General features: G+C 41.0%; 1 protein-coding gene and 1 pseudogene across 3 annotated transcripts in view; one reads left to right on the top strand and one right to left on the bottom strand.

Annotated features, from left to right (window-relative positions):
* The window catches only part of ZNF512B (zinc finger protein 512B), a 35167-nt gene extending 23195 nt beyond the window's left edge, over positions 1 to 11972 (bottom strand). For 2 of the 3 annotated variants that reach the window (XM_056812785.1, XM_056812786.1), the window contains exons 1-3: positions 11684 to 11972; positions 3539 to 3664; positions 936 to 1015 (exon numbers count right to left, since the gene is read on the bottom strand). In XM_056812785.1, the coding sequence (XP_056668763.1) occupies positions 936 to 1015; positions 3539 to 3662 (204 nt within the window). In that variant the 5' untranslated portion in view covers positions 3663 to 3664; positions 11684 to 11972. The remainder of the gene's footprint in view (positions 1 to 935; positions 1016 to 3538; positions 3665 to 11683) is intronic. The other variant, XM_056812787.1, reaches the window with a different exon arrangement.
* On the top strand, positions 9889 to 10007 carry LOC130456804 (5S ribosomal RNA; annotated as a pseudogene).
* Positions 11973 to 18405: the final 6433 nt, after the last annotated feature.

Genomic DNA, 18405 nt, shown 5'->3' with positions numbered 1-18405 from the left:
TCAAATTTACCTCTATTCAGCCCTTTCCTTCCTCTTAACCCACACATATGATTTCTTTATTCATTCTCTTCAGGGACAAGAGAGAACTAAACCATCCTTGACCTACCTACCTTTCAGAAAACAATAAGATGGGAGCCTCAACCAGGATAAGGTTCACTAGCTCCCCTGTCCTATTCCCTACACCAAAGAAGCCCAGGACAGGGAACTTAGCCAGTGATTACTTCCAAGACCATTTGCTTTAAAGAGATGGCTCAAAGAATTAAAGGGAAGGAGCATGGTACAGTGGGAAAAGCACTGCTTCTAGTCAGAGGACTTGGGGTTCAAATTCTGCCTCTGATGCCTACTTTGTGTGACTTTGGATAAGTCATTTAAAATTCCTGAGTCTTAGTTTTTTTTCATTGATTCAAGTGGTTATATTAGATGGTTTCTAAGGCCTCTTCTACCACTAGATCTATGATCCTAGTAAGAGCTAGCAGTGATAAAGCACTTTAAATTTTGCAAAATATATTATTTTATCCTAGCAATAACTCTGAAAGATAAGTGCTATTATCTTCATTTTACAGATAAAGAAATTGAGACAAAGAACAAGTGACTTGTCTAAGGTCCTGGCTAGGAAACACCTAAGGTCAGACTGGAACTCAGGTCTTCCCGATTTTAATCCACTGACTATCCACTGCACCAACCAGCATCTTTGTTTTTTTCCCCTTAAGGGACACAGATAGCCTCCACTGTTGGAAGTTGAAGAGAGGCTGGGCTGTTTTCACTCTGCGCATAAAGAACCTTAGATTTGTAGCATCCTGGACAGTGGCCCTGACACAGAGTCAGACCAAGATTGCTAAGGGCTCAGAGAGCCAGAGCTGTGGTAACAGTTTTGTGTCATAAGGGTAAAGGAAGGAAAGAGCAGAGCCAGGGTTACAGGTTAAGGAAAAGCTCACAGGAATGTCTCTCAGTGCCTGGTTCTCGACCTTTGGCCGTCCTTTCTTCCTGCCTTCCATCTTGTCACTGGTAGAATTTCCTGTGAATGAAGCAGAGGCAAGGATTATTGAACTTGGGAAGGGAGGAGAGTGATCTCTGCCCACCCTCCTTACTAAGAAAGATAAAGTTCTGCTCAAAACTATAATAGGGCAATCATGTCCCTATAGGGGCAGAGTTTATTCCCCTAACAATTCATGTGCTTTTCTCTGAGAATGAAACCTGTGCCTGCTTGTATCAAAGGTTACCTCTTTATCTAGGAGGTATGTATTTTATATGTACTTATTTACTTATAAGTTTTCTCCTCCATCAAATGTAAGTTTTGTGAGGGCAGGGATTATTTTTTTTGCCCTTTTTTGTATCTCTGGTACTCAGCATGGTGCCTGTAGAATAGTAAGTGCTTAATAAATGCCACCTGAAATTTGGAGGGGAAATGAGAAAACAGGTATAATGCTATTGTATTGGAGGAGCTGTAAACTGGTCCAAACTCTCTGGAAAGCAATTTGGAACTGTGCCCCAAAAGTCACTAAACTGTACTACTATTAGACCTATGTGCTAAAGAGATCAAAGAAAGAAGAAAAAGAGTCATATAAACAAAAAATTTCTAGCATTTTTTGGTAGCAGCAAAAAACTACAAACTAAGGAAATGCCCACCATATGGAGATGTCTGAACAAATTATGGTATATGAATGAAATGGAATACTATTGTGCCATAATAAATGATAAATCATAAGCCATTCCCCAATTGATAGGTGGTCAAATGAAATGAACAAACTTCTTAAAAGAATAATTTCAAACTATTAACAACCATGTGAAAGAATGCTCTGATCACTAAAAATAAAAGAAAGGCAAATAAAAAAACCTTAAGGTTTTATCCCACACACAAACTATCAAAGATAAAAAGAAAATGGCAAAAGTCAATGTTGGAGAGGTTGTGGGAAAAGACACACTACTTCACTGTTGGAGTTGTGCATCACTGTGACCATTTTGCAAATCAATTTGGAAGTATACAAATCAAATGACTAAAATGTTCATATCCTTTGGCTCAGAGATTCCACTAATGGGTTTACAAGAAGGTCTTTGACAAGAAGAGTCCCCATAAATACCAAAATATTTATAGCAGCATCAAGTGGGGAATAGCTAACCAATTTGTGGGATATGACAGTAATAGAATAACACTGCTTGGTAAATAACATATATGAGAAGCATGGAAAGACTTACATGAACTGATGCAGAGTGAAGTAAGCAGAGGCAAGAAAATAATATACACAATGACTATAGCAATGTAAATGGAAATAACAATAGCTGCCAAAGAATCAAAAGTGAACATTGTAAAATTACAAAAAAACTTGCATGATCCCAAAGATGAGAAGTCAACCTCCCAGATATTTCTTTGCAGAGGCAGGCCCATAGGTGAAACATTTCAGACTCAATCAATGTATTAATCAATTTTGCTGATTCCCACCCACCTCTTCTTCCCTTTTTTCTTTTTCTTAAAAACAAAACAAAAGAAAAGAAAAAATCTTGCTATAAGGGATGGAACTAAAGATCCTGGATGAAATTATTAGTATATTTTAATACAAGAAAAAATGAAAGGGAAACTAGCAGTGAAATTTCAGAAGACTCATATAAATTGATAGAGTGAAGCAACCAGAATCAGAAGAACTGTTTTTACAATATTGATAATTTGGAATACTTAAGACCTCTGATAAACAAAATGACCAATAATGATTCCAGAGAATAGAAGAGGAAGCTACTCTCCTCTTGACAGAGAGGTAATAGACTCAGTATGGAGAATGAGACATATTTTTTTGGACATGGCCAAAATGGGAATCTGTTTTAGCTAACTAAGCATATTTGTTACAAGACTTCTTTTCTTTTTAACAGGGAGGAGGGTTTGGAAGGAGACAAAATATATTTTTGTTCATTGTATAAAATCCAATTTTTAAAAATGTTTTTTGCTTGACTGTGTATTAGAAGTAGAAAGAATACCCAAGATGATTCCACATTATCCCATGTTCAACCTAGCTCCTGACATTTCTCAATTACCTATGCTCCTGATAGAGAACTGGTCATACATTGTTTATATATATATATATATATATATATATATATATATATATATAGTGTGTGTGTGTGTGAGAGAGAGAGAGAGAGAGAGAGAGAGAGAGAGAGAGAGAGAGAGAGAGAGAGAGAGAGAGAGAAATTGATTTATATATATAAAGCTAAAGCTAATTTGGGTTCAAAAGAGCTGGTTCATACTTTCTTTTTTGTTGGTTGATTTTAATTTCTGATTAGGTTTTACTTATTCCCTGATCTCACTCAGAGCACTATCTGAAAGGGTCAGTCTGAAAAGTTAGCACTTGCCAGTGAACAGTACATATAGAGGTAAATCTATACCCCAATTGTCTCAACATTAAAGAAAACCTCTTTAAATCAGACTCCCAGGTCTTGAGAGGAGACTCCAGGTCACCCTGGGCCTATGCAGATGCTTGGCAAACCACAATCCTAGCTTTTCCTGAGAAATGGGTACAAAAGATTTTGTCAATGACCAAAGTGTTCTTACCAAGTTTAGGAGGCTCGTGGGGGGCAGGGAGCTGGCTTTCTATCCTTTCTCCATCTTTCCCCAAACCACCCTTACTTGGTCCTGCAAGCCTTCGGCTTCCTCCAGCACAATATGGGTCACCCATCTCTGTAAGCGAAGTACAGATGGGTAAGTAGGGGAAGAAAATGTCCCAGGACTATAGGGAAAGAAGTAGGGAGTGGAGAAGGGGAGGACAGATGGAACAGGAAATAGGAACACTAAAGGGTGAGGAAGGACAGGGCTAGGAAGACATGAAGCACCAGGGACAAGAAAGAAGGAGGAACAGGTTCATCAGAATTTATCATTGGTGGTCTCTACCTTAAAAGAATTTCATTTATATTGTATAAATGTAGCTTTTAAATACTTTATCAAGTGATCATTTGCTTTATAAGTGAGATTTATCATAGGATTTCTTTGATTAATGAACTCTTTCAAATGTAGACTTATATAAACTACATAAAGCAAAGTGCACATGCTCTCTCTCCCTCCCCCCAAGTCAGGTTCACTTCTAATCATGGCCAAGAATTCTTTATTTTCTATTTTCAACAAATGACTAAAGAAAAGGTTTTCCCTTGGGACTCCCTAGTCACATTTGGGGAGAGGATGATAATAAGATGCACCTCTAACTCCCCACCTTTCTCTCTAGTTCTAGTCTTAATGACTGGAAGTGTCTAATGATTAGTGTCAACATGGGCACAAAGCTATCAAGCACAGGCAAAGGAAATTATTTGATGAGTTCCCTACTCTGGAGTAGAGCAAGAGAAAGAGAATCCAGTGGAGGAATCCTGACCTGAACAATAACAACTAAGGATGAGGTGATCCTTTTCTTCCTGCCCACCTCAGCAAAGTTCAATCAGTAATCTCAAAGAACACCCCCATAATGTTCATCTAGAGCAAAGTCTGGCAACTTCCATAATGCTGAACCTTCAAGAAGTATCTGCCCTTTGGGGTTTCAATCACCCACCCTAGGGCTTAGACCAATGGTTAGGACTATAAACACATTTCCTAAGTAGGCAGATGATGGCCAGGGCAAGGGAGCCATGGAAAGAGCCTTTTCTCCTGTCCAATTAAGGACTTTGTTAAAGAGCTCCATGGAAAATACTATCTGGGTCCTAGGGAGCAGGATTGGGATTAAAGAAGGGAACATAGTGCACATACCAATACAAAGTGCCATTAGCCAGGATCCCCATAGAAGCCCTTCTAGAAGCCCATTTTAGATCTCCCTTTGAATTCTTTCCTGCTCCAGATGCTGAGCTAGGACTATCTTTTAACAGAATCCCAAACATAGTAGGGATTTCAAACACCATCTAATACAATCCACATCTGAATAAGAATTCCTTCCACATCATACCCAAATGGTCAGCCTTTCTTTGTCTAAAGGCCTCCAATAATCTACTTACTAGGGCAATCTATTCTATTTTTGGATAGCTATAATTTTTAAGAAGTTTCCTCTTGGGGGCAGCTAGGTAGCTCAGTGGATTGAGAGCCAGGTCTATAGATGGGAAGTCCTGGGTTCAAAATCTGGCCTCAGACACATCCCAGCTGTGTGACCCTGGGCAAGTCACTTAAACCCCATTGCCTAGCCCTTACCATTCTTCTGCCTTGGAACCAATACATAGTGTTGATTCTAAGATGGAAGGTAAGGGTTTAAAAAAAATCATACAGAAGAGCTGAAGAAAGAGAAGATCAAGGAATTTCACTGTATGGCCATGGGGAAGAGCCAAACATATGATTGTCAGATCCAAGAGGGCTGAAGAAACTAAAGGCAAAGCAAGTGTTGAGATCTCCCCTAAATCAGCTCACTGAAGCATCAAGGCATGTGTTCAACAAAGCAACTAGACTTTAAATGCATACAGGGTATTACAAACAAAAATAAAATAAAATGGTCCTTGCCCTCAAGGAATTTATATTCTATCAAGAGAGAAGGGTACATATATATATATATATATATATATATATATATATATATATATATATATATACATATATATGTATATATATATACAAAATAAATACAGAGTAATTGATTGGGGAATGGGGAAAGAAGGCAAGAGAGATGAGGAAAGACTTCATATAGGTGTTATTTGAACTGAACTTTGAGGGAAACTAGGGATTCTAAGATTTGGAGGTGAGGAGGGAGTGAATTTCAGGGATGGGGGTCAATCAATGTAAAGGCACAGAGATAGGAGCTAAAGTATCACATATTAGGGAAAGTAAGAGATCAGTTTGAGTCTATGTGAAGGGAAATAATGTATAAAGAAGCTAAATAGGTAGTATGGAGTTAGAATGCTTTCTTCCTTCCTTTCTTTTACTACCATAAAAATGCTATTTATTCATTTATTAACAAATAGGTACTATGCTTGGTGCTGAGGATAGGGATCTGTGTGTTTTCATTCATATAGAGAACTTCTAGGTAAGGAAACTTCTAACCAAGCAGGTTGATCCCCTCTCTAAAGTTTTAGAAAGTTGCCATGGGCACTGAGCAGGGCCTTGCCCTGAGCCATATATTCAAGTTATAGCAAAGAGGGTTTGAACCAAGTGTTCCTGGCTTCTAGGCCAACTCTAGCCACTAGAGCATAGTCAGATACTGAGAATTAAAAAAAAAAAACAAAGGGGGTCTCTGCCCTCAAGGAGTTTAAATTCTATTGGGGGAAAAATCAATATAGGTTAATACTATATATGTATTGTGTATGTATGTATGTATATGTATATATACACATATAAAATATACACATGTGTATATACAGATAGTTCTCAATTTACATAAGCGAACTATTTCTCTTTCTCTACACCTCTCCCTAAAATATAATTCAAACTTGCTCATATATGTGGGGAATGGAGGGAGAGAGGAAGACAGGAAGAGAGCCAGGACACCTTTCAAGGACAGGTCCAAGGCCAGAGAAGCAAGGGCAGGAGGAGAAACATGAGATGGGGGCTTGGCCTGATTGTCCCCAAGGTCTCAAGCCAAACTCCAATCTTCTATTCTTCGGTTTTTATTTGGAAGATTTTGAGGATTTCTTTAGTGGAAGGGGGTGGGAGATGTGGAGTGCTGAGCAGAGGAACAGAAGAGGAGAACTGTACAGAACTTTATTGTACAGTAAAGTTAACAGATTTTTAAAATTAAATCTCTCACAATTCTTTATATAAAACCAAATTTGCATAATGCAAATTTATATAAAGTAAGAACTCTCTGTATATATAGAGAGAGGTATATCTACCTTTCTAAGTCATGTTGTAATGGGTTTTAAATGTCTAACAGAAGAGTGTGTCAGAAAAGCTTTGTGGCCAGTGGCTGGTGAATTCATACATTTGGATCTGAAATACCTCCTTCTGTCTCGGGTTGGTATTTCTTTCACTTCAGACTGAGGAAAAATATTCCCAGACTACATACAAGTGCTTCTCTGACAAGTTCTTTCCTCTCCTTGTCTGGCTTCTTTCTTGCTGCCTACAAATGTTTCCAAATCAGCATTATCTTTTTAAAAAAAACCATATATACATATGTGTGTCTGTGTTTGTGTGATATATATATATATATCTTTCTCTTTACCTTACCATCCCCTCAAACTATCTTTCTATATCATTCTTTCCTTTCACTGCCTAAATCCTGAGGGGGAAAAAAATCTATCTCAATTTGTTATCTCTACTTGTCTACTTTTTACTCACTATTGTCAACTCCTTCCTAACACTTGGCTGAAACTTTTCCTTCCAATGTCACCAATGTTATTTGTTAAATATTATTAAATCTAGATTGTTAAATCTAAAGGGATCTTTTTTAATTCTCATTCTCCTCAACTTCCCTTCAACATTCAACACTGCAGGCCATCCCCTCCTACTGTATAAGTATACACTTTCTTCCTTCAATTTTCAGGATGCTACTTTCTCTTGTTTCTTCTCTTCTGTTTAGCCATTGCTACAGTTTCTTCTATAAAATCTCCATCAGGGTTTCATACCCTATGTGAGAGTGTACCCTAGGACTCTACACACAGGGCACTCTTCCCTAATGTGTACACTCTTTCTCTTAGTGATCTCATTAGCTCCCCAGTGTTTAGTCATTTCTATGTAGACCATTCCCAAATCTATACTCAGCCTTTATCTCTCTTTAAGCTCCAGTCTCACATCTCCTGAGTTCATTGTTTTTTTCTTCTTAAACTCAACTTTTTTCCTAACAGATATCACTGTCAAGGGCATTCTTCTTTTCACCTAGGTTTGGCACCTTAGAGTCATCCTCAGTTTTTAATTCTCTCTTACTCCTCATACCCAATCAGTTGACAATACTTTGAAATATATGTCTACAAAATTTCTATCATCTAGTTCTTTCTCTTCATTCACAGAGATAATTACTCTATTTCAGGTCCTCATTATCTGGACATCACCTTCCTTGTTAGTTCCCCAGCACAAAGTCTTTCCCTGCTCCAGTTTACCCTCTAAACAGCTGCCAATTGATATTCTAATGCCAATTTTTTGGTCTCATGCTCTTTATACTCTTAAAAATTAAGGCTCTCCCAGGAGGATTTTATTTCTGTATTACATTTATTAATATTTACTATAGTAGAAATTAGAACATCTTAGTATTAATATGAAAATAATTTTGACCTCAAAGACTCCCCACCCCCTACAAAGAGTCTCCTAGGGGCCCTTAGCCGACACTTTTGACAATTACTGTTCTAAAGTCCTGGTCTGATCATATCACTGCCCTAATCAAGAAACTTAAGTTGTTCCCAGCTTCCTCTAAAATAAAATACATACTTACATGTTTGGTATTGAAAACCCTTCACAAGGCAGCTAGATAGCTCAGTGAATAAAGAGCAAGGCCTAGAGACAGGAATTCCTGGGCACAAATCTGACTTTAGACACTTCCTACCAGTGGGACTGTGGACGAGTCACTTAATCCCCACTGCCTAGCCTTTAGCTTTTAGCCTTAATCTGCCTTAGAACCAATACCTACTTAGAAGACTCCCCATCCTAAGGATGTTCTCCCTCATTGCTCCTCCTCCTCCTCCTCTAAGAAGCAGGAGAGAGGATGTTATATATGGAGAATATCAAATAGATTAGATAAGAACAAAGAGGACATAATGAGAAGTCATATGTGATCAGCCTGGGAAGATTAGTTAGAACTAAACTGAAGAGATTTTTTTAAATCCCTATCCTTAAAATCAATACCAGTACTCAATTTCTCTAAAACTTCACAGGAAAAAATTTCTTAAGAGGAGGTTGGAGTAAATCAGTAGTTCTTAACCTTTTTTGTGTCATAGAACCTTCTGCCAGCCAATGGATCCCTTCTTAGAATGACATTTTTAAATGCATAAAATACATTGAATTACAAAGGAAATCAATTCTCTTGGAACATAAATAACACATATGTATAATTTTTGTATTAACAGATCCCAAGTTAAGAACTCCTAGACTAGATGATCTCTAAGATCCTTTCAGCTCTGACATTTGTAACTTTATTGAGATTAAATTCATTCCTTGCCTATTTTATCTCAACTTTATCTATTTTATACTTTTGCAGCCTAATTTTCATCCAGAAAAACACTTCCCACAATACATTCCTCTAAGTATTGGACCTGTTCATTTCTTCTTTCTATAGGCCTGAAATGTTCCTGGTATCAATGTCCTAGCTCAGTCTCTTTCCTCCCTTCCCCCAAAGGCCCCAACCCAACTAAGAATATAACAAAGGAATGAAGAAACAAAGTAATTACCAGAACAAACCCAGAAAAAGCTTTTGTCTTGGAAGAACCAACCTCTTTTCACTCTGCAGGTACAAACAGTACTACATGAAGATGGAGCACTAGACTAGTTATTACAGAGTTATTCATTCACATATCCCCTTGTTCAAGGCCCTAATTTTTAGTCTCTATTCTCTCTAAAAGACCTCTCAGAAGAGAGGAGCAAATTTACTGGGTTTCCCTCTCTCCTGTTGGCCTCTCTGAAGATAGGGTCAGGTTACTACTGATTTACCCTCTAGAAAGAGGCTCAGGCCAGAACCAGGTATAGGTGATTATAATTTTTATTGCAAACTTCAAAAGCAAGAGTTTAAAGGGGAATGTGTGTGTTTGTATGTGTTGACCCCATCTACCTCCCAAGTCAAGAGGCAAAGCTTCAGATCTGTACATAAGCACTCCATGTTCTGTCAAGAGGGCAGTGAAGAAACTGAAATCTGCTAAGTAAAGTTACCAAAGGTGCAAGTTAATTCAATAATCCCTGCCACTTCTCTTCTCCTCTCTCTGTCTCTCTCCTCCACAGATATATATACACTCAAACCCACAAATATGATGTCAATATGAATCAACTCAAAAGGCAGTGGCAGAATCATAGAAAGAGGACTGGATGTCTCCAGCCATACCACCCTGAATGTGCCCGATCTAGTCTGATCTGGGAAGCTAAGCAGGGTCGGGCCTGGTTAGTACTTGGATGGGAGACCGACTGGGAATACTGGGTGCTGTAGGTTTTAGGGAAAAAAAAAAAGAGCACTGGCCTGGAAGAGATCTGAATTCAAATTCTGCCTCAGACTAATTACCCTAAATTAAAACTCTGAGGGCCTCAGTTTCTTATCTGTAAAATGGGAAAAATTGGAAACCTTTTTTTCATAGGGTTGGGATCAGAGGAGATTACATTACATAAACTATTTTGCAAAGCACAAAACTATATAAACATAAGTTATCATTATAAACTGAGCAGAGCTCTGCCCAGAAAGGTATTAATGATCTGAGCTCAGGGCTAGGGAAGACCAAGGAATTCTGGATTAGAGACAGGAAGACAGCAGGAGCCACACAGTATATTTTAGGGAAAGGAGAGATTTTCTTCATCTACTTCAGGGTAGAAAGAGGCCTTTCCTCCTTTGTTTCTCCCCTCCAAAAGGCCATTTCCCTGGGAACTGGGAAAAGAGGAATATTTGTACCCAAAAGGAAAGCTTCTATCAAAATTACATTACAAATATAACCTCTTAAGCAAAAAATTCACAACCCAGGAAACACATAATCAAACAAAGGCAGGGCAACCCAGAACACCATTTCATGGAAACAAACCAAGAGCAGGAAGTTTTACTTCTTTCCTAGGGTCACAGCAAAGAGAAATGGCCCAAGAAAGCTGGGGTGGGGGGGGTGGGGGGTGGGGGGGTGGTAGGGAGGGGGCACCAGGGATGGATTGTGGGGAATCTGAAAACACATACATCTTTGAGTGGGCAGGGCTGGGGGGGGGGGCTCGGTGATGGAAGGTGGACCATCGTAAATAGGCAAAATTAGGGCTGGGGTCGGGGTAGAAAAGAGAGGCAGGGCTGGGGTTTCGTGTGGGAAAGCGATGGGTCAACTCCAGCAAAGAGGATCAATGTGTCCAGGCATTCATGGGCAACACGACCCCCTCAGGAAGATGCCAGCAGGACCTCCAGACCCTCCCCTTCTTCTCCTATTTAGCCCTGGTCGGATTTCAATTTTTCTAAACGAGAGCATAGCGTTCTCCCCACCCCAACCCTGCTGGGGTCCACAGCGGATAGGTCCCACACCCACCTGTCACCTGCCTGACCCTCCCCCTCCGCCCTGTGAGTGTCTCTGCTAGGACTAGGGGAGAAGGGGCCAGGAAGGTGGAGGAAGTGGGAGTGCTAGGGGTGGGGGGGGGGGCGGATCGTCTTCTTCATAAGCCCCCCGCCCATGCCCCGCTCCCCTCACCCCGCCCTGGCCCGGCCTGTCCCGTCCAGTCCTGTCCTGTCCCGCGCGGGTGGCTAGCAAGCCGGAAGGGGCCGGATTACGGGGAGGCCGGGCCGGGGTGGCCCGGCCGAGCCGGAGGGGGAGGGGGGACAGCTCCAAACTCGGGAGGGGGGGCGCAAAGCAAGCCGAAGGCAGCGAAGCAAAATGGCGACTTTTTCTGTAGGAGGAGAAGGAAGGAAAACAGCGCGAAGGCGCGGGAGGCCGAGCGAGCGGCCGCACCCCCGGCCCGGGGGGTCTGCAGCGCCCCTGGGCCCCCCGGGTCCCAGGCGGCCCCGCCCCCCGGCCTGTGCTGGCTCCGGGGCCCAGGGGCAGGGGGCGCGGGGCCCGGGTGGGGCGCGGAGGGCTGCCCGGAGGGGGAGGCCCCAGGGGGCTGGGGCCGGGGCCGGGGCCGGGGGCGGGCGGGCAGGCAGGCGGGCGCGCTTACCTCCGGCCCGGCTCGGCTGGGCTCGGCGCGGCGCGGCGCGGCGCGGCTCGGCACGGCTCCCCCGGGCCGGCGCAGGCTGCGCGCCGCGCTGGGCTCATGCGCGCTCCCTCCCCCTCCTACCTTTGACAGTTTTACAGTCCGGGGGGGGTGGGGCGGGGGGACGGGGGAAGCAACTTGCAACTCTCGCGTTATTCTTGCAGCCCCGCACAGTCTCCCAGGGAAATGGGGATCGACTACGGGGCTGGGGGAGGCCTCAGCCCGAGGCTACTGTTTCCCCCCATCCGCGGAGCGCACGCGGAGTCCCCAGTCTGTGCTCCGAGAACTCCAGGGTCTGTCCCTCCTGGCCTGATCGAGGAGGCAGGCTTGTACCCCCATGCCCCTATCAATCAAGCGGAGATCGATATAGCCCTGGATAAAGGAGAGAGTGCCGTTGCTCCTCCTAAACCTTCCCAAAAGGCTGGACCTGGGGTGGCCTGGCGATAGACGGAGGATGACCAGGCCAGCACCATTGGGAGCCCCCTCATTGCGGCCTGAGCTGGGTGTCAGAGATAAACTCAGAAACTCTGAGCCTTGGGCAAAGGGCAGACCTCCATTCAAGTGGGGGCAGTTTGAGGTCACTGGGGAAACTGGGCTATACTGGGGAACTGAGGGTCAATTGCTTCAGGCCCTACTGGATTCAAAATTCTCTGGAGAGAAATGAAGCCATAGAAAGAGCTGACAGAAAAGGACTCTGATATTTGGACTTCTAGTCCTGGGCATTGATTTCCATCACCACCATCCCCACACACACAAAAAAAATTCAGAGCAAAGAGAAATAACTCATTTGGGGGAAGTATCTACTGAAAGGTAGCATCTCAGTTGGATACTTAAATTGCTTCCTCCCTCTTCTCAGCCTTTTTATCATGGAATCCTAGATCTAGAGCTAGAAAGGAATCTCAAAAGTCATTCAGTCCAATCCATCACTTCAGGGATGAGGAAACAGGTCCAGGGAGGTTAAGGGACTTGTCCCAGGTCACACAGATGTGTCATAGGCAATATGTGAGAACTGAGACTTTGTTGAGAGATGATATAAAGAAAAGGTTTGGCAACAATGGATAATTCAGGGTAAGTGAAAATGAAGAGTTAAGGATGACATTGAAGTTGTATATCTAGGTATCTAGGAATGGTACCTTCAACAGAAAAGTTTGGAAGTGGGGTAATTTGGAGTGGGGAGGGTGAAGAAGAGTTCTGTTTTGGACATTTTGAGTTTGAGATGTTTATGAGACTTCTGGTTGTAAATGTTTGATAGACATTTGGTGATTTATGAATGGAGTTCCAAAGAGAAAAAGAGGGCTGAACGTATAAATTGAGAGCTGTCAGCATTGTGATAACTATGTGAGCAGTTAAGATCACCAAGAGTGTAGAAAAAAGGAGAGGACTCAAGATAGTCTTGGGATACATCCAAAGTTAGTGAGTGGGATATGGATGATGATCTAGCAAAGGAGATAGAGAAAGATGGTTACCTTTCTCAGATGCTACAAAGATATCACAAAGGACAAAGACTGAAAAGATCATTAGAGTGAGCAATGAGGGGTCATTGGTAACTTTGGACAGGTCAGTTTCCATTGGGGTTCTGCACTGTAAAGTTTGAAATTAGTAAAAGGAGAAGAAATGGAGATGTTGCATGTAGATGACTTTTTCTTCAGATTTGACTTCTAAAAGGAGGAGAAATGTGTAATCTCATCAGAACTTCACTAACTCCTGTGAAATCAACAAGGCAGGAATTATTATCCCCATTTTACAGATGAGAAAAATGAAATCCAGAGGTGATAAGGGATCATAAAACCAGGTAATTTCAGAAGCAAGACAACACTCTTTACTCCCAAATTGGTGCTTTTTCTATTGCACTACTATTATACTAGGCTCCCTTCTCTGGACGATAACACCACTTGACTACAGCTATAACTAAGATTAGCTTCCTAGAGCTTTGCTCCAGACTTGAACAGCATCTTCCTCCAGGTATTGCTGGACAGAGCCCAAATGACACACTCATGGCGATGTTGCCTTTATCCTGAGGAGTTATCTCTCTTTAGGCCACAGCACCCGTCTCGTGTTGCCTCCTACTTTCTTTGAGCCCCTCACTCTCCCTGAGTGTGGGGGGGGGAGTGAGGGGGAGAAGGATGATGTGAGATTTCTGGTCTGAGGGATAGCCATTTCTTTTCTCAGCTCAACAATCTTGATTACCCATCTCCTATGATTCATGAACTACAACACTGACATGGCCCTCCTTTCCTATAAAAATTATGGAGTATTTCTGTCTCTGACTGTTCCCTTGAGTCCTGTGTCCCTAGGGGTTTCCTAAACTGAATTTGCCTTAGGAAATAGCAATTGAGGAAAGAAAGTGGGTCCCATAATATCTCCCAGGAAATAAGTACCTCATGCAGTAAGTTGATAGGCATTTATTAAATGCCTTCTATATGCCACCATCATGCTAAACAATGATGGAGATACTAAGAAAAGCAGTAACAACTCCTACCTTAAAAGAGCTTACATTCCAGTAGGGGAGACAATGTTAATAAGTAGGTTCATATAAGATACACACAGAGTACCTGAAAGGTAATTTAAGAGAGAAGACAACAGCTACGGTAAGGGATAGGGACACTGTGAAAAGCCAACTGAAGAAGCTATGGTTGATCTGGGACTTGAAGGAAGCCAGAGAAATGAAAAGATGGAAGTGAAAGGGAGAGCATTCCAACAATGGAGTAAAGCCAGTGCAAACTCATAGAGTTGGGAGATAAAATTGTGTGCAAAGAGAAACAAGTAGGCCAATGTGGCTAGATCATAGAATTTGTGGAGAGGAATGAAGTATAATGTGGTGTGAGCCTCAAAGACTATTGGTATGGAACAATTTCTTCATTGGTAGAGATCTGTGTCCCACACCAGGTGGGAGTTGCTGAGAGTAGGAGAAAAGAGAGATAGGATCTCTTGAACCTTTTGGGAGGTTCTGCTTTCCAGGTTTGAGAGAAATGATTCTACATGCCAATTATTCTTCAGCTTGCTAATGGGAAAAGGACTCTAGGAAGAAGCTAACATGAGAGGAGTTGGAAGTCCCTATTATGTCTCTATCCACAGCTTGCTACCCTAGAAATTTCAAGGGAATTTTTCCTTGGGTGAGATCTAGGACTAATTCAGCTCTTGGTTGAGTTGATTGTTACCTCACTCCCAGTAGGAAAGTACCCTCATTTTTTTATTGTCTGTTACATATTCTCGTGCATATTTTCTCTTATTTCAATTTTACTTTCTACTTAGATTTCTCTGCTAGCTGCTGTTTATGTTCATTGTAAAACTAATATTTGGTGGGAAGGGAGTCCTGTCTTGTGTAAAGTTTCAGGCTCTTTCCCCATTAATGAATTAGCAATCAGGAGTTTAGATTAAAGTAACTTTCCCTAGACAAACAATATTTAAGGAAGTAGAGAGATATAATTCTAGTCCAGTATCTTGCTCTCTGAGAGCAAAATGACCAGCCTCTGACCCCAACCTCCCATTTCCCCTTCTGCCAGGAATTAGTCTCTCTTGGAGATGGGTGGGAAAGAGATGATAGAAATGTCTATTCCTTGCCTCCCTGCAAGCCAGATTGAGACAGCCACATATAAAATACATACAATAATAACACTGAAAAGCTAGGAAGGCACCAGGTTATAGAGAGCAAAAAAGTAATTTCTATTGAATAGGAATTGGACCTGTGATCTCATTAGTATATTGAATTCCCAAGTGAGGAAATTCCTTCTACCAAAACAGGTCAGCACTTTTCTATAGTCTTAGAGAATTGTCCAGAGTACTGAGAGACTGATTTATTTGCCCAGGATCACACAAGTCAGACACAAGATTTGAAACCAGGTCTTACTGATTTTGAGGCCAGCTTGTTATGCATTACACTACTCTGCCTCTTTCTATTCTAGTAAATGTTGACATATATTCTGTGAATTCCCTCCAGCTGGCTTACAATGCCTATGGAGACTTGATGGAAACAAAAGTTGCTTTCAATGAGCCCACATGGACTGCGTAGGGAAAAGAAATAGCACCAAGATTGAAAATGAGCACTTTAAAACCACATGTAGATAATTGAGAATTGATCATAATGTCACCTAAAGATCTCTTCTAACTCTGACTTCTGTGACTTGGTGTCCAAAGGGCATAGCTGGATTATAACACTAAATTCAACTCTGGATTGCCTGGATATGTTTCTTAGTAGTCATTTAAAAATCTTAGCAGGATGTTGAAGGGAAAATAGTAATACTGTTCTCTGCATTTTAGGCACATTTTTCAGAAGCATTTAAAAAAATCATAACACATTATCATTCTTATCTTTTTTTTGCCATTCTTCTTCAGAATTCTCTTGTATATGTCCCCCTCCTATGACCCAGCCATCATCCTAGTGCAGGTTCACTGCATCCCAGGCCTGGACTATTGAAGTAGCATTCAAGTTGATCAGCCTGCCTCAAGTCTCTCTCTGCTCTTCCTCTCAACTGCCAAAATTATCTTCCGAAGTGCAGATCACTTCCCTACCCAATAAACTACAGTAGCTCCTTGTTTCTTCCAGGATTAAATATAAAATCCTCCATTTGGCTTTCATTAACTGGCCCTTTCCTGCCTTTCTAGTCTTCTTATACTTTACTCCCTACCTTGGACTCTACCATTCAATCCAATAACTGATCTTGTTGCTGTTCTTTAAATATGACATTCCATTTCCCAACATAGTCGGTGCCTTTTCACTGGCTGTCTTCCTTGCCTTGAATTCTTCTCCTCCTGGATTCCTTGGCTTCCTTCAAGACTAAAGTCCTACCTTCTTCAAGAAGCTTTTCCTGGTAGGCATCTATTGCTAATACCTTCCCTTCTAAGATTACCTCTGATTTACCTAGTATATACTATATTCATAGTTATTTGTAGTTGCCTCTCCTATTAGAATGTGAACTTCTTGAGGGCAGGGATTTTTTTTAACCTTTATATCTATACCAAGTGCTTAGCACAGTGCCTAGAACATAATAAGCATTTATTAAGTGGTTACTGACTTGATTTATTGACTTTATTAAATCATTTCTAGCTTAGAAAGAAAAATGTCCAAAACTAACAATCTCTTCATGCCATTGGATATCTCTCTACCCCAGAACAATTTGAAGTAATATTTATAGATACTTTGAACAAGGAAAAGATTACAATATGTTAAAATATAGTTTGGGGTTAACAATTTCTTAATCTTCAGAACTATTTTATTCTTTACTACATCTTTCTAGGACTAAAAGAGTTACCTTCCTAAAAACAGCATTTTAATTCTTTCTGAATTAAGATGTTTGTCTTCAGGGGATGGGGAAGTCAATGATTTTTTGCTAGAAAGATGTTTCTCTTTCTTGATCTCTTACACATTTTCCTAATGGTAATTGTCTGGCAAGGTTTTAGACTTGAGAAGACATTATTTATTAATATTTTAAATTGAACTAAAAAGAAGTTTTAAATATGTTTCCTCAATACTGGTTCTGTATGGGAAGGGTTTAGTTATCTAGGATGTGAGACATCAACAGGCACAAGTAGACCCTGGATTTGGGGACTTTCTCTTCTAGTGGGTGGAGGAGCCCTTGGTGCCTCTCCTACCTAATCTCCAGCAAACTGAGAGGAATGGGGAAAGGAATAAAGGGGCATAAACTAGGGAATCAATCAACAAGAATTTATTAACATGTATAACCCAGTGGAATTGCTTGTCAGCTCTGGGAAGGAGAAGGGAATTGGGGAGAGAGAGAACATGAATCATGTAACCATGGAAAATATTTTCTAAAAATAAAAATTATAAATAATGTTCTTAAATTGACTAAATAATTTTTTCAAAAAATAAAATTAAAATTATATTTAAAAAAGCAAAAGGTGTTTATTAAGCACCTATTGTATTCAGGAAATGCCAGAACCATCCTAGGACCTGCCAGATCTAAAGTCAAAAAACCTATAATAGTCCCTGCCCTCAAGGACTTAATAGTCTATTGCAGGAGAAAACCAGTGTGCATGTAGATACAAAATATTTACACAATAATACAAGGTAATTGGGGAAATTGGAAAGGAACAGGATAATTTGGGTAACTGGGAAGGAAGGGGATATAGGAACAAGCATTTATTAAAGACCAGCTATGTACCAGGCACTTTACCACTCTTTACAAATATCTCTTTTGGAAAAGTTTCTGGAGTATCAGGATAGGTCTCTGGTGGCATCATAAGGTGGCAGCTTGTGAGCTGAACTTTCAAGGAAACTTGAGATTTTAAGAGGCAGAGGCAGGAAGAATGTGAATCTGGGTAATGGGGTGATAGCCTATGCAAAGATTCCAGGAGATAAAGTATTAAATATGAGGAATGAAAAGAGTTGGAGCTAAAGGGTTTTAAAGAACAAAGGAGGGGCTTGTATTATATTCTAAAAGCAATAGGAAGGAGTTCAGAAGGAAAGAAGTTAGGAATAGTTCAGGTGGCATTTAGGTCTCTGCTCTTTTGGGAGAAAGGGCAGAGCAGGTGAAAGGAAATCTTGGCCCTCTGAGGCAAATTAGGACACTAATGCACTGTTGGTGGAGTTGTGAATTGATCCAACCACTCTGAAGAGAAATTTGGACCTAGGCCCAAAAGGCTATAAAACTATGCATACCCTTTGACCCAGAAATATCACAACTAGTTCTGTATTTCAAAGATATTTTTTTAAAAAGGAAAAAGACCTA

This window comes from Monodelphis domestica, chromosome 1 (assembly GCF_027887165.1).
Source record: "Monodelphis domestica isolate mMonDom1 chromosome 1, mMonDom1.pri, whole genome shotgun sequence".
Taxonomy (NCBI): domain Eukaryota; kingdom Metazoa; phylum Chordata; class Mammalia; order Didelphimorphia; family Didelphidae; genus Monodelphis; species Monodelphis domestica.
The sequence above is the reverse complement of the archived record's forward strand: the minus strand, read 5'-3'. Positions and strand labels throughout refer to the sequence as shown.